Below are 21,672 nucleotides of genomic sequence, written 5' to 3'. Positions count from 1 at the left end.
AAGTTTTTGACACCGTTGCCGAGAAATAACAAATTTAATTTTAATTTAGTAGTTTAAATTGGATTCGAGGTTTTTTTTTTTTTTTTTGTTGATTTTGATTACCCACTCTAATCTCTCTTGTTTGGTGTTCTTTTCAGGTGTCATTCAGCAGTATATTTAGGATTCTAACATTGGCAAATAAAAGGATTTTTTGCAATAAATAATCTCGACGTGAACTATAAGGAAGAAAACATCTATTGTGAACTCTACCATGGGGTGCATTGTATTAGCTACTACTTGAATACATGCATTGATCCCTATCAATGCAAGTTACTACGGTTTAAATAATATTTAAGATGCCGTAGACTAGCAATTGCCACATCTTTTGAATGCTAAATGTCTGTGGTGAGTGTGTTCCTTCTAACACTCTTGTGGGATTTGGTTCTTCCATGTTGAACAAGAAGGTACTTGCAAAATACTACATTGATCTTACCAAATTTGATGAAAACAAACTGTCTGTGGGGAATGGCGTATTATGGTATGAATTTAAAATGTGGGGATAGTTAACTCGAAAAATTTGAAAGAAAAGAGTTTCCATTGCCTGTGGATGTAGATTGTGAACCAACCATTTAACCTGAGGAGATATCAATTATGAAAGACGAAAACAAAGATGATGAAAGTTCAATTACAAATGAACAAAACAAAGAGAAGATAATTAATTAAGAAGACGTTAACCCACATTCTATCTACTTCATTGATTGCCTTATCGTTGAATTTGAATCGGATGAGATAGGCAAGCCATATCACATTGGAATTGACAACGCTAAAATTTGTAGAAGCAATGAAGAGTTGAGCAAAGTTAAAAGAGGCAGATTGATCAATGCATCAAAAGCGTTCTTCAAAATTTCATGATGTCGAAACAATAAAGTCAAGTTAAGGACTTTAAACAAATCACTTATTAGGAGGCAACCCAATCTTTCTTCCCTTTTATTATACTTTCTAATCATATGATAATTTAGATTAGTTATTATTTTCATTCAATTTTAGGTACTCATAATCTACACTTTGCTTCTCCTTATATCCCTCGTATATTAGTTGGTTTATTAGATATTAGAGCTAAATAACACGTGTTCCTGATATTTGATCTTTAATGTTTTATTTAATTGCATTGTGCAGGAACATGATAGCGCAGATCGCTTAAACCAATACAATAGGAAAATTTAGCCAATTAATTTCACGTCTTATCAGGGGAGTATTTTCTTCCTTTTCTTCTTCACCCCGTTATATAAGGATTTAGAATTTAAGAAATTGAAGACAATGTCTAATTTAAATTTGGGGTGAAAAATATGAGTTTTCTTTTATGTTGTGTATTTTTGTATGCGTTTTATTTCTTTAGCTATTAAAAAAATTCAAAAATATTTCCTTTTTATGTGCTTATGTGAGTTAGTTATCCTGACTGACAATGAACAATACATTAAATTATGAATTGATTTTGAATGGTGAATAAGTTGCATGTTTAAGTTAGTTTTTACTTTTCCATGTAAAGTTTGATATATATTAAGCACGTAAATTAAGTTAAACATTGTGCAGGAATGAGTTGATTTCATAATTGGATATGTTGAAATAGTGGACCGTAAATGCCAAACCTAAAACCACTATATTTTACATACTTAGAACAAATTTAGAATAGTTTGGAAGATTTCACTGTTGAAGGAATATGTTGAGATAAATGAAGATTCCATGTGTGAAACTAAAAATTTTGTGTGGATTGTCTAACGTCAATATGATGAAATTGGTGAAAATCTCAAGTTAGAAGTAGTTTTAGTTGGATAGGTGTTTAATGAGAGATATTGCACTAATCAAGATCGAATGTCTTGTAGCATCTAACATAATACAAATGATTCACATTAGAGAGAAAGAAGTAGATTATTTTCGTAAATAAAAAAGTATGAAGAAAAAGTACTTATTTCAATAATTACGTCTCATGGTGACTTATTTCAATTTTCTATCAAGCATTTTTCTTATTCTGGGTGGTTTGATTATTGGTAGTATCGTTTCTCGACTAACTATATTTTCTTTCTGAATGATTCTCTTGTTATGTTGTCGTCCCACTTGTCGTTCGAGTCTAAAAGCGTCTATAAAGGTGGTTCTAACTTTTCGTGGACGTAAAGAGTCGGATTTGTATGAATTTAGAAATTTGGAAATTAACAAACGCATATATACATTTTATAAGTAATTATGATTTTGTGACAATAATTACTTGGTTTCTCCCTTTCTATTTATATCTTACATTTTTTAACCACTTTCCAGAAACCACAAGCTCGTTGTTCTGTAAAATTCGATGACTAAAGTATAAAAATTCTTTTAAAGATCATTTTGAAATTTCTTACAAAAACCATTTTGAAATTTCTTACAAACTTCAGTAACATTGGTGAAACGAATTAGGATCTAATTTATTGCAAAAACCAACAATGGACTGATTGCTCCATGACGTAACCACTTGACTTCGATTTGGGTCCTAGATTAAACGAGCACTTGGATTTGTTTACGTATTTAGTACAAGTCACTAAATTTTCAATTTTGCAGCAAATTAGTCCTTCTCCGTTCTAAGGGATCATAGATTTTCAAGAAAATTGTGACATGGATCTACTTGATCTCTAATCTATTAGAGTGTGTTTGATTGATATGAAAAATATCACCTAAAAAAGAAAATATTTTCCATCTTTTGTGAAAAATAAAAACCACATCTACCCAAGGAAAATATTTTCTTTAAAAACAAGGAAAATTAGGAATATTTTCAAAAGTTGGAAAATGTTTTCCATGGAAAAAAATAGCAATCAAACACTTCAAGTAGGAATTTGGATGGAAAATTGATATTTTCCATGGAAAATAAATGTAATCAAACACACCCTTAGACTTTATAGCAACTTTATTGCTCTTCGCAACGTCATCCCCAACTTTTAATTTTGATGCATATTTAGTCCATGAAACTTTTTCCCCCTAACAAAATGGCCATTTGTAACTCAATTGTAAGTTACGCTAATTCTGAGGGAAACACTTGCTCCGATATAGTTTGTAACATGTTTTGAATCAAGGAATTAAGATACTTAACAAGTTAGTTGTATATAAGGACAAACTTAGCAAGATCGCACGTCCTACATGCACTCTTGGGAGGATTTGTGCATTTGTTTTAATATAAAATGGTTTGATATAGCTATTCCTATGCCACACTAGGAGTGATATAGAGAATGAGTAGGTTCAGTGTGTAAACAACTGAAATTTTAACCAAAGTGGAAATAACTAGTCAAATTACTATCATTCCGGACTGTGTCAAACATTCCATATGTCCTAGTGCTAGATATCATGTCCACTCTTTTGCATGACTTTCACATTGAATTTGTTCTAGTGTTACTCCCTAGGTTGCCTCGTTATTTTTCAAGGTCATTGCTCGGTTGCATGCTTTTCAATTTTATATTTTTTATTTTGGATAGGTAATAAAGTCGGTTGCATGCTTTTCTTATCAATATTAGGTTGTTGTCTACTAATTATTTACATATTGCTTTAACTCGTCCTTTTGTGACCTATGTTCCTAAATTTCACGTTAAGATGGTAAGACAATTTATTTTTAATCATGAATTTTTTTAACTTACTTTTGATGAGCAATTTAATCTAATAGATTTTAATAATAATTATTATGGTTTATTGCATGATTCCTTTACTGGATTTTCTAAAGGGAAAATTGCAGTCGAGATACCAAACCTTTCATTTATTAGTAGACTTTATCCAAACCTTTCGTTTATTAGCAGACTTTGCCCAAACCTTTAGTTTGTGCCACTGGAGGTACCAAACCTTTCAAAAATTCGCACCCGAAGTCCAAATGGATGAAAACCGTTCGTTTGACCGTTAGTTGACCAATAAAATTAAATATTGATCAATTTTTGACTAATTGAAAAGGGTAAAAAAGCAAAAGTTACTTAACCCTATAATAAAACAATTAAAATAAATAACTAAAACTAAAAAAGATACTATTCATATCCTTCTTCACCCACTCCACCCCCCACCCTACCCCCACCAAGACACCATGTTCTTCCCTTTTTCACCAATTTTCTTCTTCAAAAAAACAGAGAAACCAACACAAAAGTAGAAAATGCTGAGAGAATCTATGAAGTAAAAGAGTTGATTACCAAATCCATAGCCTCCCTCTTCAGAGCATCCATAGCTTCATCTTTTTCCACCACCTCTAAATGCACAAACAAAAACAACTGGAAAATCAATTTTTAAAACCAACACATGCAAGTATATATGCAAACCCACAAATCGTCATGTAAATTTATGTTGAAATTAGATGAAAACACCAAGTAAAATTGAAAAGGGAACTCACTAGACAAATTGATTAAATAGTGTGGTATAGGTAGAATTGATGTGCAGAGGGTGGGTTGGATTAGAAATGGAACGGAGCAAATTCTGCCATCCTTTTGATCTCTATCTTCTCTCACTCACACGCACTCACTCGTGTATTGGAAGGAGGAAGAGAATAGTTTACATTTTACAGTTTACAGTATGGTTTGGATGGGGGTGGGGTAGGGTGGTGGAGTGGGGTGGGTAAAGAAGGAGATGAATAGTATTTTTTTTGTTTTAGTTATTTATTTTAATTGTTTTATTATAGGGTTAAGTAACTTTTACTTTTTTACCCTTTTCAATTAGTCAAAAATTGGTCAATGTTTAATTTTATTGGTCAACTAACGGTCAAACGGACGATTTCCATCCATTTGGACTTCGGGTGCGAATTTTTGAAAGGTTTGGTACCTCCAGTGGTACAAACTAAAGGTTTGGGCAAAGTTTACTAATAAACGAAAGGTTTGGTATCTCGACTGCAATTTTCCCTTTTCTAAATACATTAAGAAAAGTTTTTGAAATATTCATATAAAGATAATCAATTTGACTAACAATCACGCTTGAATGAAGTTATATTTTCAATATAGAAAAAATGTTTCCTTATCATAAAAAAATAACATAAAGAAATCATGTGTAAAACATAAAGAAAAATCAAGGATGAGAAATTGTTCCAAATCTTCAGACTACTTATTTGAGAATTGGAGATTTATCTTGTACCCAAACTCTTCGTTAAATTCAGAAGTTTTAAATTAATTTGTGAAAAATTGATATAAATATATTCTTGGGTATAATGCCAAACGGTTAATGAATCACTGAATGCTAACATTTGCTGGAATTTAAGGGTAATATAAGGATTAAAATATGTAAATTGGGAAAGTGTAACGTCTCCAAATCTAAATACATAAATTTGAAAATATTATCATTTTATTATCTCTTAAAATCGTAAATGCGGAAACTGATTACATTTTTCTTTGACATAATAAATATTAATAACTTCATTTATGAAAAATCATTTGAAAATAATATAATAAAAAACAATTAGAACTTAAATTTCGAAATAAAATACATATTTAACTTATATGAGTACTAAGTCCTTGTCATCATATGTCATCATCTCGAATCATCTTGTCTTCATTATCTAAAAATATGGAGGTATAACATGGAATGAGCTAACGCTTAGTAAGCAAACATCATAGATATGATGTACGCTTATAATATGCATATGAATTACTTTAAAATAAAAGCATTTCTCAATATATATCTCCCTTATTTCATTTCTTCAAAAACTTAACATTAACATCGTAAACTCACTTGATTTATCGCCTAACCAATCAGAATGCAAAAGACAATTATTATTTGGAACTCAATCTAGTCCTATAGTAGTATCGCAATGCGGTTAACCTTAACATTACCATTGAATGTTGGTCTAGTGTGCTAATTCCTCACGCTCTATTTCTCACTCACACCTTTTATGGCATAGACATGTACCTCATAACAAAACATCCAGAATACATATTTAAAACATTTCTTAACTCATTGATATTTGAAAAAATTTATTTCTTGAAACTTCATGTATACTTATGCATGCATTGACATGTATAAATATGAAATAACAAGTATTAATGACACAATACATAATAATCAAATATCATTTTAACACAAGGGCATATAAGATAACAACATACATTGAACCATATGACGTATGTATAAAAATTGGGGGAGGTTTAATTTAATATACAAAATTAGTTCACTAATCATGAAATTCCATATTTCAAACAAAAGCTTTCATGATCAAAATTGACAAATACTAATGAAATCATAAACATTTTGATTTTATTTCCTTGTACACGTAAATATAGGTTATAATTTGATAATATAATGCATTAATATTTTTTCTTTTCTATTCATTCATCATGGATAGGATAGTGACCACACAACAAATAACACACTCGACTCATGAAAAAGTTTCGAAACAAAACAAGTGTCGCGACACATGATTTCAATCCATGAAACTTTTTGCTATTTACATGATTCTATAATATACATAAGTCCATTATAAGATAAAATATAATTTCACCACCAATTCATTATAAGATAACAACATGAGAAGAACAAAGTGTACTAATTATCATAATTTTTTCTTTGTAAATATTCTCAATTTGACCTAACAATTATAATGTCTAAAATACGATAAATACTTAAAAGAAGGCTAACCTCAAAATTAACAAAAAAAAAAAAAGATTGAAAATATGTATTTCTTGATTTCGATAACCCTTGTTGACGTCCCTTTCAATATGGTGTAGAATGGAAATTTAGGAAAATTAGTTAGCTATAGAGGAGTCAACACAATGAAGTTGGAACTGAAACGGGAAATGATTGGATGAAAATTCAATTTTGGGGGAATGGAAATTTATAATTTATTGGACTGTGTCAGGTTCAAGAAATCCTGACTTCCTTTTTATAGGACTACAATATAGTAACTTGTCAATTAAAACTCATTCAAATTTGCTATATTTCCTAAGGGAGCGTCCGAAATATGACCGTCCAAAATATTGACTTGCCATTAATAAAATCAATTATTACTTAACATAAAGAATAGATCATCGCTCCAATCATGTGTATATTAGATCTTTTTAACATTGCTAAATCATATAATTTATTTTTATTAACATTGTAGATAATTTTTTTTTCAAATGATTGAAATTTTTTTTTTTTTTTTTTTTTTTTTTTTTTTTTTTTTTTTTTTTTTTTTTTTTTTTTTTTTTTTTTTAAATATTTGTGTTGTTTACATTATATATATATTTTTCAATTTAAAATTCTTCTCTCTTCAATTTTTTACTTACAAGTAACATTTTACATTTTAAAAATATTTTCTGTCTTATTATTAGTAGTTTTATTTTTTAATAATTCCAAACGATATTTAATTTTATAATAATCTTTTTATTAATATTTAATTTAAAAATTAAATATATCTAAATATTACTTTAAATGTTAAGCTAACTTGGTGGGAGGTATGGAAAATTGTGTGTTACAGTAAATTTTGAGGTATACGGTATAATAAAATATACATTAAGACAAACGGCGTCATTTTTGCTCCCTTGGAAAAAAAAAAGAAGAAAATGGCTACAGTGAGACAAAATAGAACAAGTCGCTGTTGATTTCTACAATTTCACATTCTCCTTTTTATATAGTAGGGATAGCTACAAGCAATCTACCTCCAACTTCTATCGCATTTTTATTTTATAAACTTGATAAACAAATCGTATCAACCATCTAGGTTTTTCATATTTAAAAATAAAATATCCTATAACGAATCCAAACAAAATTCCACCTCCATACCCCATGGCAACAATTTGCCAAGTGAATCCATCTAAGATATTAAAGTCATCATCATTCTCTGTCATCGGCACTGGAAGCTGCAATTTTGGTTCACCATTTCCACACGTCTTTGTTAATGGCAATCCACATAATTCTGGGTTGCCAATATATGAACTGTTATCAAATGTAAGAAGCTGCCCTTGCTGAGGTATGGGACCAACAAAATGATTGTATGAAATGTTAAGGAATGATAGAAATGTCAACTTTGTCAATTGCCAAGGAATCTCACCCACCAATTGATTTGAACGAAGGTCCAATGATTCAAGTGAAGTCAAATTTTCTATTGGTGGGATGTGACCTGTGAAACTATTACAAGCTAAATTCAGAGCATGGAGATCCGTGATCTTTCCAAGAGAACTTGGAATATCTCCTTGAAATTTATTGTTTGATAGATCGATGCTTGTAAAGGCTCTTCGAATACTCCGCAACTCATACTCGAAACCTTTCAGCAAAACAGTTGAACGATCTCCAAGTATAGTTTCACTCATATCCATCCATATTCCGAGTGCATCTATAATTTCATGTAGGAGAACACTGCGTGCAGTTTCATTTTCACTCACATTCATCATGGCTTTGAAATTATTTAAAAATTCAACTGGGAGAACGCCAGTGAACTCATTATGGGATAGGTCAAGAATTTGCAGCTTCGAAAATGGATGCTTCACCTTTGAATTAGGTATTATGGCATGGAATCTGTTGGATTTCAACACAAGAACTCGAAGATTCGGAAGAGTTCCCGTCCAAAAGGGGAATGGGCCACTTATTTCATTGCTCCCAATATCCAGCACTTCAAGCTTTCTACAATTAACCAATGTTTTTGGTAAAGTTCCATTCAACTGATTTCCATTTAAGTTCAATATAACCAGTTGACATCTCTTTGGAAATATTTCAGGAATGAAGCCATGAAAGCGATTCTGCTTCAAATTCAAATAAGCTAATTTCGATCCGAGCTTGGAGAAGATTTTGTGCAACTGCCCATTCACTTGATTCATACTAAGATCCAAAATAACAATTGACTTCAAATTTCCAATTGAAATCATACTTATGAGATAGTTGAAGGAAACATTCAGGTAGCGAAGATTTGTTAGATTCTCGAATGTTGGAGGTATTTTACCAAAAAATAGGTTGTCTGAAAAGTCTATTGCCTTCAAGTTTTGCAAGCTCCCTATCCCGTGAGGGATATAGCCGAAAAATCTATTACCGCTTAGATAAAGATATGTGAGATTTGTCAACAAACCAATTTCAGATGGGATTTCCCCAGTGAAATAATTGTTCTCAATTCTCAACCAAATTAAATGGGTCCAATTTGTCATAAAAGAAGGCAAGATCTGACCCGAAAGATTAGTATCATGGACGGACAAAAAAGATAAACTGGTCAGATTGGACAAGGATAAAGGCAAGGATCCCGTCAGTGAATTCCCACTTAAAGACAAGTAGGAAAGGTTTGTGCAGAGGCCAAGCTCGAAAGGAATTTCATAATCGAGTAGGCTACCCATTTTGAGATCAAGAGTTTGAAGATTCCTGAGCTTGCCTATTGAAGATGGGATATTTCCTTGAGATGCAGTCAGTTCAAGAATTTCCAAATTTGGTATTAAACCAAAAATATCAGGAATTGAACCAAAGAAGATGTTCAATAATAACCCAGTAAGGTTACATTTTGTCAGCTTGGTAAGAATCAACTGAAAGTCTCCCTGAAAATGATTAAACCTAAGATCAAGGTATTCAAGTTTGCACGAATTGGTGAATAAAGATTTTGGAATTTCACCAATAAATGAGTTAAATGACAAATCAAGAGAAGTTAGATTTTTAAGATCACCGATTTGATATGGAATCAACCCACGGAAATTATTCCCACTGAGGTCGATAATAGAGAGGGTTGAAAGTGAAGAAAAATTGAGTTGGTCAAGCGTACCTCCAAGTTTTGTAAAATCCAAGCTTAACCAAGAAATGGACCCATCAACGTCGCATCCAACCCCTATCCAGCTACAGAGATTGCTAACATTGTTAGGTTTCCACGAATCAAGTACCCCAGGATTTGAGATGGAGTTCTTCCACCTCAAAAGAGTATCTGCCTGTGTTGTCTTAGAGGAAACTATGTTTGGAGTTGGAAGCAAACTAAAAGTGAGAATATGAAGAAGGAAAAATAAGAATACTTTTAATGTTTCCATGATTAATTTCTAAAGGGAGAATGGATTATATCTGGATGAGAAAAAGGGAAAAGTTCCGAGAACTAGTGGTTTCTTCCAACTTCAATTAATGACTTGTTTTACATTTCACTACCATTCCCCTTCTTATATAGAGGTAAAGATGTGAAATACATGCCGACAAAACATGATAGAAAATTCAAAGAAATCACATGGCTAGACTTTGAATTTTGTATTTGAATGTATTAGAAAGGGAGGGCAAGTCACGAAAACAAATTAAGTCACACGGCATGCAATTTCTATAATTGAATGTATGATTAATAAATCATCATACTTAAAAAGGAAGGGATGAGAGGGGAAGTCAATAAAACAAATTTAAAGAGGTCACATGGGATGCAATTTCTATATTTGAATGTATTATTAATAAATCATCCCACGTAAAAAGGAAAGGATGGGTAGAAATCAACATCTTAATTATTAGCATTTAATATTTAATTGAATAAAGTCAGTATACAAATGACGTTATAAGACAATTTTACACATCACATTAAATGCAGTGGAGAGGTGATAACATGATTTTAGTTATCATAAATATTATTTTTCATAACATTAGTGGGATGACGTGCGTTTAATTGATTACTATTAAAAATAAGTGCACATAGAAATGATAGGATAACGTGGATAAAATATTGAACCACAAATAACAGATTGATGTGTAACTTTCAACATTTGCTTCCATTTATAATTCCTTGATATTAAAATGAGTGGTTTTAAATCCATCTTGAAGGGCAAAAGAAACATATATTTCCATATGCTGGTACTACTTGTCTCGACATCACACACATTTTTATTCAAACACAAATTCAAAGTACAACTGACAGATAATGCAAAACCCCACCAAACATTACAGAATCATTATGGTTAGACATCTTTTTTGTAAAATATAAAAACATTAAACTAAGTAGTAAATAATTACAATATAATAAGTATGAAATAATTAACAAGCTAATTTTCATCACTGGCCTAAAATTGAGCAAAATTGCAACAATCGACCATAATAACAATACCACAAAAATTCAACTAATATCACATAAAATGCATAGATTTACCTTCTTCCCAGAATAGTTGACAAAGAATACATGATGTTCAAGGGTTTCCGGCTGGCCTTCCTCTTTTATTTGAGCCTGGGGATTGTAAATGGCACAGCAAGTTGAGAGCCGCCTCTTCTGCACATTGTTTTTGAATCAAAGGCTGTGATTTGGAGTTTTTTCCAGAGAACAGACTTTTGGAGAGTAGATATATATAACCTTATAAAGAGATAAATAAGAAGTTAGTATGAAAACAAAATATTATGATAGAAAATGAACCCAGAAAGATACACTACAAATCACAAATCTGACAAACAAAATTTATGAAATAACACAAGATTCAAACCATACCATCAAGAAGATCCAGATCGCTTAGCAGAGGGGGCTCTCTGCACTGCACGGTCTCCAGTTACAGCATTCCTTTTGCTGATTCATACTGCCATTATCGCTTGAATGGCAACCCAGTCCTGCAGAAGAGCAAATATCAAAGGTTGACAGACTTCAGTGCTACAGTACAAAAAATGAACAAAGAGTTTCCACCTTTTCATTATTATTATCCTCCTCTTTGCCATCGTCGCTATTTTCATGATTGTCCTCCTCATCATCAAAATTGTTATCGTCATGATCTAGCTCATCTATGCAAAAATCAATATCCTCCATCTCACTAATTATTTCTACTATATCTAGTCCAATAATGACTTTCTGCCATTGTTTTAAAAGTAAAGGAAGCCTCCAGAAATTATTAATTGAAGTTGGAATAAACCATTAGTTCCCGGAATTTTTCACTTTTTTCTTGTCCAAAAATAATCCATTCTCCCTCCAGAAATTATTAATTGAAGTTGGAAGAAACCACTAGTTCCCGGAACTTTTCCCTTTTTTCTCGTCCAAAAATAATCCGTTCTCTCTAATTTTGTTCGTCTTAGACATTAAGAGAAGATAGCTAACACTACTAATGTTGGTTGAACCTAATATTCCCCAGTGCCTTAGAAATTGAGCATAATAACTTTATCGTATGCTGGTATGAGTGAGTAAACATACACCAGAGTAACAAATTGATAGAAAAATAAAAGAATATAAAAAAAAAAATTTGCATTTAAGCTGTAAATAATGTTTTGAGGTTTGCGTTGCTAATTTTTCAGTGAAGTTATACACGAACCAATTCTCTTAGTCATGTATATTTTTAGCTCTTACCACAATGGTTTCCTTGGTAGTTAGAGCTTGCAAGACATCTTCATTATTCTTTACTTGAAAGTATACATCTGATAGAAATACAAACGAAATAAAACTTGAGTAAACTAACACAAGTAATATTATTTAACTATGAAAAACAACAGCCAGAACACAATTGCAAATATCTTACTCCCATACTCATCAGTTATAAGGTAAACCTGGCCAGAATATGTTCTCGTGAATTTCGTCACTCACGAAAACTGAAAACATCAGTGTTGCTTTGCTATTCACCTAAGAAATCGAATTTGAATACAAAATTAAAGTTACATAATTTGTTAAGAAACTTTTTGCTATAAACTTATGATCTAAAACCCCAATTATTTGGCTATAAGAATCTAATATACCTCCTCCTCCTCTTCTTCATCCTCTCAAATGCGTTTTGAATAGCTAGTAGACGTCATGGAAGGAAGTACCTGTTGAAGTCGGTTATCAAATCAATTAAATACAGATTTTCCATAATTTTAAAGAAAAATACATGGCAAGTGTAGATTCATTGTCATATTACCTTGATTTTCTAAGCTACACATACACAATGTACACACACATACATGAAGTTGGAAGAGGATAATTTTACCTTCATTGTAGAAATCTGCTGCTCGATGTTTGTCGTTAAAGAAAACCCTTTTTACAGCAATATTTCTTCCATCTTGGTAAACTCCCTGAGAGAACGAAAGTTTTTAGCTTAGACATCAATATTTATGATAATACTTTAAATTTTCTAGAATAGTGTAGATTATACATGTCTGTAGAATTACAACTTTATACAATGTAGCAAATTCACTTTGTTAAAGCTTCTTGGCTTCATCAAAAGAATTAGTTGCTTTCTCAAGTGTGGAATATTAGAAGTTCAAGATGCTATGATGAAATTTCTTTGCCAATTTCTCTGCATCTTACAAAGCTAGGAAGAGATGAGACCATCATGTATATCATCAATAGTGTTCAAAGACCTTATTCTACCTAAATATCATAACATTGAGTGCTTGATAATTATTCAAAAATCTTTTAAGTATGGAAAAGTGTAACGTTATGCAGAGTAAGAAACAGTGAAGCCACTGCTGAAAATTCTTCTATAGAAAGTAAATTCTTGATGCTTATGGTTGAATGACTATCTTATGCTGCTTATATGTTACACTTACATAGGCTAAATGCAGTCTACCTTCCCTCTTCTTTTGTAATGTAATTTCCTTTCAGGTACAAACTCCATTCAATACTCCAATATAAATTAAAAAAAAAAAAAAAAAATGGAGAGAGAGAACTATGGAACCAACATCTGCCATTATAGTAACTGTTATTTTTCCTGCAAAAGTCAGTTCAAATGCATGATCAGGCTACAATGGCACAAAATTGAAGTTTTAACATCTTAAGAAACAAAATAAGAATTTGTAATATTCAAAGATGGAAGAATGAGATATCGGCTAGAAATCGGATGGTCTTCAATTTACAAGGAATGAGTCTTCTCCTCCTGTATGAACCAAAGTCCCAACAGGAAGAAACACAAATAAAAGGAAAAGAAGAAAGAAAGTTCAAACTTCAAACTACAAGCGTCGGCAGAATGAGAAGAGGTAAAAATTATTATAGAAATGCTAGGGGAAAGATCATAAAGTACGCAAGAGTTGGATTCTAGAAACGTCATCTTGCTTTAGAATTTCCGATGATAAAAAAATAATAACAAACCTCTGTTAGTAGATGATGGCAGAAAGAAGTAAGTGGAAGCACAGTGTGTGCATGGGAAATGAAGAAAGCTTATAGAATGTATTTGGGTGGAAGATTTTTTGTATAATTAAAAAATTGAAGCAGAAAAGGACAGGGAGCAAGTAGCGCCTTAGGACCTGTTTCTATGGAGTTTTGTATCAGATGGACGTTATGAATGGTAACTAAAAAATCTTACCACGTGATCACAAGATGTTTACTCTTTTTGCCATTCTACTAATTTATCTAATTTATCCTTCTTGTCCATGATTTGTTCGGGAAATGAATAACTATTTGACTTGTCAAATATGAAATCGTTTGTTAATTTTTCACATTTTAAAGAATTCCGTTAGCACATCCACAGTGCAGTACATAAGTTTAGTGCTTAGGATAAATTAGCTAGTTCCTGTGATTCTCTTCTCCATAACTATGAAACCATGTTTGATGTCATGCATAGATGCATTACTTCTGTAGATATTTTATTCTATAATCGATTGTTTAATTTCAAAACTAACTTTTAAAATACGCGAAATAACTTCAACAATATATAAGAGCTCATAAAAACAGTTGATGACATACCAGAGAAGGAAAAACTTTGCATCCAGTTGATGGTTCCAGAAAGGCAGTAAGGTCAATCACATCATCTACATTCAAGTGTACGCCAGTCTCCTCTTCAACCTGTTAAAACTCTAATCAAAGAATGAACGTCGAAGCTACAAAAAGTTTGACATTCTTCAAACAAAGGTGCCAAAACACTGGTGCATATAAGGAAGAAATGATAGGATAAAAAAGCTCTAAAATATAACAAGAAAAATATTACTAAAACAGCAAGCCAGACGTAAGATTTAAAATGCCAGGAAATGGACCAAGCATGTCTTTGATATATTATATAGTTTAAACACTTATAAACTCTTTAAGATCAGAATCGAATGACATACTCGGACCAATAATTATGCTCATTCACTGAACTTATCTACCCAATGACATTCCAGGATGTGCATCTAACTTGCCACAGTTTAAGTTGTTTTCAGTGACAAGTATCAACATAAAAAGCCCTTAACTGGCTACATGACAATTATTGCCTACGACCAGCGAGAATTGTTTTTTGATGAAAGAAAAGCATCTGTGGTGATTTTGAAGTTCTTTCCTTGAGTTCAGCTATTTTCTATCAGGGTGAATTTTCTTTCACCAAATTTTTAAGACAATTGCAACTAACAGCTTTAAGGCCAAATCAAGGATCAGATAGTACTAAAGCATAGTATCACAATGTCCTCCAACGAAAAAGTGAATAAAAATAATACTTAAGTTATCAGCACAGATAACGGTGTAAACGTGCCGTAAGGCCTGAGTGTCAAGTCAAAAGTACGACTTCAGTACAAGCCACAAATACAACATAATAATTTTCAGATGGAAATTGAGAAATTAGTGATAAATCCAGAAATGATAAGACGGACCTCAAAGATTTCAAGAGTTGATCGAGCACAAGTGGTGTACTCACAGCTGCCATTGACATCAGTGCACGGCAGCCATCCAGGAATTCACTGAAGAAATAACAAATAATAAATCGATATAATGAAGATCTCATGGCACAAGATGGAGGAAGTGATGGAAATAACCTGACCTTTCACTTCTTCCACATTCTATAGCTTTCAAAACAGCATCAGGAGGTTCCATCCATTGTATAATTCCAGAAAACAGTTGATCCATTGTATAATTCCAGCTAACAGTTGTATCGGGAGATACACTAGTGAGACGTACGTGCGATGCACGTGCCATAGTTAGTTGGGTATGTAATAGCGTGAAATATAAATATGCAAAAAAATGTATAATTGTTCACAAAATGAACAAATGCAAAAATATAGAATGTACAACACTAAGATATATGTATACTGATAAATAGCTATTAAATTAGCAAATGAAAAGATATGCAATACATATAAACGCATACACGTTGTTGCAATGATGAGTCTTACCTGAAAACAACAATGTGAGATGATTTGAGCCCATTGCTAATTTGATAGAAATCCATAAGCAGATCCCTAAGCACGATATAGTAGTATTCATTCAGCATTACAAGAAATTATAATTGTGAGACGTTGAAAAATAATATCAAATTAGTACCTCATAATGCCATCATCCTCCCTATTTGCTAAAAGCTTGAATAAAGATTAAATCATTTCCACCTTTGAAGATTGGGTTTGCACCACTGCCCTATAGTAGCCACGATCGAGATCCTACAGCCTGGACAAAAATAAATTCATGCAATGTTTAGTATATCTAGAATGTGATGATAGGGTACTGCAAATAATTTTAAAGAAATCAAAAATTACAGTAGCAATGGATGGGATATTTGACTGACAAGGAGACTCATGTGAGATATCCATTTCTAAGATCATTGTTGGTGTATCCTTGATGGGGGAATGCCACAAGAATGCTCGATTGCTAACAATGAATTGATCCCCCTGGCTACAAAGGAAATTGGCGAAAAATCAAATGAAAAATACGATGAATGAGAAAGCAAAACATGATTAGGTTTTAGGAGTTCCAATTGATATTAGTTACCTTTGATTTGATTTTGAGAAGCACATTCGTGAGGTACTATTCATTGATTTTAATAGGAAAAATGCATTAGGTAATAATATCCAAGCTTCTCGGACATTTTTTCTTCCAAAGTCCTATATGTTATTGACAGATTTTTTTTTTCGAACATAAAAAGGAAGTGTGTGATTAGTATGAAACAATATAATCTTAACAATAATAGACAAAAGATTTGATACCAAAGATATCAGAATTATATAATAACATGGAAATCACATAACTTACTAAGGACAAAAATGACTTTAGCTTTCTTGTTAGAATCTATGCTTTCATATGCTTCCTACAATAAAAGTTGGTTTATAAGAAATATTATGTAGTTTCTGGAATTGGAATGAATCTTGTTCTGTACATTGCAAGCTGAATTTTGCAAAATTATTGCAATGTGAAGGTTAAACAAGCTCGAAAGTACCTTGTTGTAGAGCCAACAACAATCTCCCATGAGTGGCTACTAAGAAGTGCCGAAAAAATATCTAGCATATACGGACCGTAAACACTAAGAAAAAGTTTGATGGACATTTTCATTTTTATGCTTTATTTCTGAAGAACAAATTCATAAAATGTACAGCTCTTGCAAATGAAGATTCTAACAACAAAAATATTCCAAAAGATGCCGAAAAAGAAACAATGTTGCAAGTTCGACCGAAATTCTTTAAATCCAGAAAGTAGGACATAAAAACATAATTTAAAATTTTTTAAATTACACATTTATATATAATGTTTTTATACTTTAAAAATATAGAGATTTATAATCGCGAATGAGCACTTACTCCAATATTTAAGAACTTCCAAATATATATCAATCAAATTTACAGTGAGAAGACTATCTGAAAAAATAAAAATAAATTATATTTGCCATATCAAAACTTAGTTTAAGAAGTTCAATTGATATTATCAATTGGTACAATTAAAAATTCCAGACTTTCAGTTATTTTTAGGGAGAAAATTTTGAGCTAACCCAATAAAACCTACTATTGACCAGTTCAACACACTTAAATGCTATAGTTCTATAAGTACTAAATATCATTAAAATTAACCAGCCATAAGTTTTAAGAGTACAAGAAAATAAAGAATGATGTGAATCAAACCCATAAACTTATTGATCAAACTGATGGAAGAAAAGTGCACTCCAAGAATATTTATAAACTTATCTGATATGTTTACAAATAAATAAATTTTCATCATAAAGCAGTTGGGCAGGACTAGTTAGGGAATATTCATGAAAATTGAAGAATAAAGTGTATAGAGGACGAAAGTTATTCCTCTTTATCGCATCAGAGAATATCTATAAAAATAAAGAAGCAAATATATTCTAGATTTGGTAATAAATCATTCTATAGTTAGAAAACATCAGAGAGTATATGCATTTTATCTGGTGCACAACAATAATAAATTAAAACGCGTAAGATCTTACCCAAAAAAAAAAAATAATAATAATAATAATAAATAAATAAAATCAAATAAACAATAGTTAAAAAGAGAAATAAAGCCTTTGAGAACACTTGAGGAAATCTTTCCACCTAGACTCACGTAGATCCAGCATACATGGAATTTGTCTTTTAAAACAAAATCAAACAGAGAGGTATTACGCTCTCATGCGTCGGAGTGATTCCAGAAAAGCCCAGACTCATTGACAATAAAACTTTTTCCTTCCATTTCATACAAAGTCAGATCTTGCCAAACTATGGATGAAATAACAGATAGGGAAAACGCCATAGACCATTAACTGGGGAAGATAGCTTCATTGATTCTTGTTACTTCCAACAAATATTTCAAGATCTTATAGTAAAAACAAGTTTCGAGATCAGAAGACTACATAAAACGGAGATCATAAGCACATTAACATGAGGGGTTAGCCCTCCTAAGAAATTATAAACATTTAACATTCTGATCACGCCAAAACAATAGCTTCCCAGTTTGGACTCAAATTTTTTTCCATGAAATACACAAGCAAACTATCCATATATTAGTGCATCTTTTCGGCTTTTCAATCTGAAATTATCTCACAAAAACTTTTAACTTAAGAAATTTCTATATCCCATTACATCTACTTTGTATGTAGTTCCTTCTTAGCATTTTTGCTTAGTATAAATTTAATTCTTCAAAAATTCGCTTATCTAAAACAATCTGCAATATTCCAAAAATTTTATCCCACCCAAATCAAATATTTTACAAATTCAGACAGACAAGAAATGAATAGTTAAAATCACGCCATAAAAGTTGGGCAAAAGAATCTTAAAAAATGGCGTTCAGTTAACACATCTGAGAAACACACAAGCATTATGGAAAAAATATATATTATGAAATGTGATAATTGAAAACAGTATTTTTGTCTTTAAAATTGAATTAAAAAAATAAAGTAGAAACTTACATCGGTGAAATTGTAGAGAAAGGTCGAGTGAAACCAAGGGTCAAATCGGAGCTCGAATCGTAGTGGAATTTCGTAACCACCCATGGTGAAGTGCTGTTCGAAATCGGAAGCTGTGAAATTGAAGCCAGCAAAATATCTTCCTCTTTCTGCTTATTCTGCCCTGTGCGTGAGAAGAGAAGATAAATTAGGAAAAAAAATAATGAAGGAAACATTAAAAGGGCATGCATTCATAGGAACAGTAAAAAAATATATTGACTCTTTTACGTTGAAACCTCGCAAGAAGAAATGACCTTCCTCCATTAATGCTTCAGACTGATTGACGGAATCTTTTGGAACCACACCCATTCTTCTTCGTACAGAAGAAGAGGCAACACAGAGATTGACGAAAGAGTAAGTGGGAATCCCAAACAACAGAATCTAAGAATCCAGACGATAGTTTGATGGATGAATCGATCCATCAACACGGCAGTTCGCATCTCTCAATAGACTCAACGAGAGCTCCTCGAATAGCTGAACAAATTTAACAATGAGATGAGCATGTATTGTACGTGAGAAGGCAAATTAGTGACATTTTGTGTGTGAGAAGGTGAATTTAGTGTTTCTTTGTGAATGAATGAAAAGAGAAATGAGAATGAGAAGACATAACGATTCAGAGGCACAAAAAAAGAGAAATGAAAGAGTAAATACACGGGTAAGAAAACGAGAGTGAATGGGCACGGTTTCCTTTTAGGTACAATATGGGCCGTTTGGTTAGAAAATTTCAATTTTCTTTGTGAATGAATGACAAAAGAAATGAGAATACATAATATTCAGAGGCACAGAAAAAGAGAAATGAAAGAGAAATCTATGATTAAGAAAACAACAGTAAATGGGCACGTTCCTTTTAGGCACGGTATGGCCGTTTGAGATGAATTTTCCATGAAAAATCTATTTTTCATCTTTTTACATGTTTGTTTGGTTAGATTTTCTAGGCAATTAATTTTTCACCTTCACCTCACGTGACCGGGTTTTCCACATTTTTGAGAAATTGCAATTCCCATGGGTTCGGTGGAAAATGGGTTTTCTAACTTTTTTTTTTTTTGTGAGGGAAACAAATTTTATCCACAATTATAACAAATTATATCCTTTTAATTGATAATTTTCATAAAAAATATAGTCAAACAAATATCAAAAGATCCAAAATTTCAATATTTTTCAGGTAAAAAATTATATCAATCTAATACATTTAATTGATAATTCCCAATAAAAATAAGTTATAGACAATTCAATTTCCTAAAATTCGTTTTCTTTCCACCCAAATTCCATTTTTGCAAACAAACGGACCTAATAGATGGATATGAAATAAAGGGAAAAAAAAAAGAGTGGCGCGCATTCTTATGAACAATGGTAAACTCACTCTAGTGGGCCCCTCTCTATATGAAGGGGTGTAACCCATTGTGTAGGTGTACACGTAAGGTTTTCCCTTTTAATATCGTAGTAGTAATAATATAGTGATACAGTCAAAATTATTTTATGAAAAATAATATTTATGATAATTAAAATCATGTTATCCCCCCTCCACTGCATCTAATGTGATGTGTAAAATTGTCTTATAATGCCAATTATATATTTACTTTATTCAATTAAATATTAAATTATTAAAAAGTCCTAGTACAATATTTAAATTGATGACAAAAAGAATAAAAAAGAAGACTAATACTTTACTTGCAAAAAGAGGCAAAATATTAAGTTCTTGTTTGAGCCACATTAATTTCATAAGAATGCATTTTTGAATAACATATTGATGGAAAATGTGTAGTTAAAAAATATTGAGAAATTTTGGATTTGTATTTAATATTATTTTATTGAAAAATATGTAATTGAAATGATGTCAAATCATTGTTTAAGAATGTATTTTTTTGAAAAAATGTATATCAAACAAGGCCTAAGGAGATGTTTGAGCTCCATCATTTTCAAAAAAATATATTTTAAAATAGTGTTATGATGAAAAATGTGTAAATAGAAAATAAGAAAAAGTTTTAGGGTTGCGTGTAGTATTATTTTATTAAAAAATATGTAGTTGAAATAATGTGAAATCATTGTTTAAAAATACATTTTAATAGAAAATGGGGCTCAAACAATGGCTAAATGCTAATATCAAATGAAACCTCCATTCAATGATTGGTGATCATATTTCAAATCACAACGAGACAATGTGCAGTACAATGTGCTTGATTCCGATGGCGCGTAAATGGAGATTACAGATGTTAGGGCGGCATGTGAGGGTGTCTGTCCATTTTTTCGACACGTGTCAAAGAGACAATTTTTTCCTTAGCGCATTTTTGACAATTTGGTAGTATTAGTTTGGTCGTACATGTACTATACAATATATTCCGGTGGCATGTTAGTTGTCATTAATTTTCTTGAAATTTGATGATTTCTTTTTATTGGTATTAGTTTATTTGTTGATTTCATGAAGACAACTAAAAGTGACAATGTGATTGATTTATTCATGACAATACTATCAATATTTATATTCAAGAAATTGGTTCATGAGATTGGAATTGATTGAATCAAAGATTTTCAATGATCAACATCACTCAACTTTCTTAACAAGATTTTAATGAGGCAGCATTTTTTTATACTCCAAAATATTAACAATTAACTGTACTTTTTTTTTTTTTTTTTTTTTTTTTTTTTTTTTTTTTTTTTTTTTGTCTCATTGAGTTTTTTATCTTATAAAGTTTTAACAAGACATGTATTTTACAACGTGTTATTCAAGGAGAGGTGTTTTAAATGATAAGTTTATTAGTGAATGACAATT

The 21,672-nt window shown here is 31.4% G+C and overlaps 1 protein-coding gene across 1 annotated transcript; it reads right to left on the bottom strand.

Moving 5' to 3' along the window:
• Positions 1-4,139: 4,139 nt before the first annotated feature.
• Positions 4,140-13,847, bottom strand: LOC111371072 (receptor-like protein 12). The gene is made up of 12 exons (XM_022992987.1): positions 13,751-13,847; positions 13,657-13,676; positions 13,483-13,542; positions 12,789-12,873; positions 12,176-12,243; positions 11,525-11,686; positions 11,422-11,451; positions 11,331-11,378; positions 11,006-11,122; positions 10,776-10,825; positions 7,706-9,867; positions 4,140-4,219 (listed from the first exon to the last, which is right to left on the bottom strand). Exons 1-12 carry the CDS (start codon positions 13,845-13,847, stop codon positions 4,140-4,142), a joined length of 2,979 nt encoding a protein of 992 aa, XP_022848755.1.
• Between the last annotated feature and the right edge of the window lie 7,825 nt (positions 13,848-21,672).

This window comes from Olea europaea, chromosome 22 (assembly GCF_002742605.1).
Source record: "Olea europaea var. sylvestris chromosome 22, O_europaea_v1, whole genome shotgun sequence".
Classification (NCBI taxonomy): domain Eukaryota; kingdom Viridiplantae; phylum Streptophyta; class Magnoliopsida; order Lamiales; family Oleaceae; genus Olea; species Olea europaea.
The sequence above is the reverse complement of the archived record's forward strand: the minus strand, read 5'-3'. Positions and strand labels throughout refer to the sequence as shown.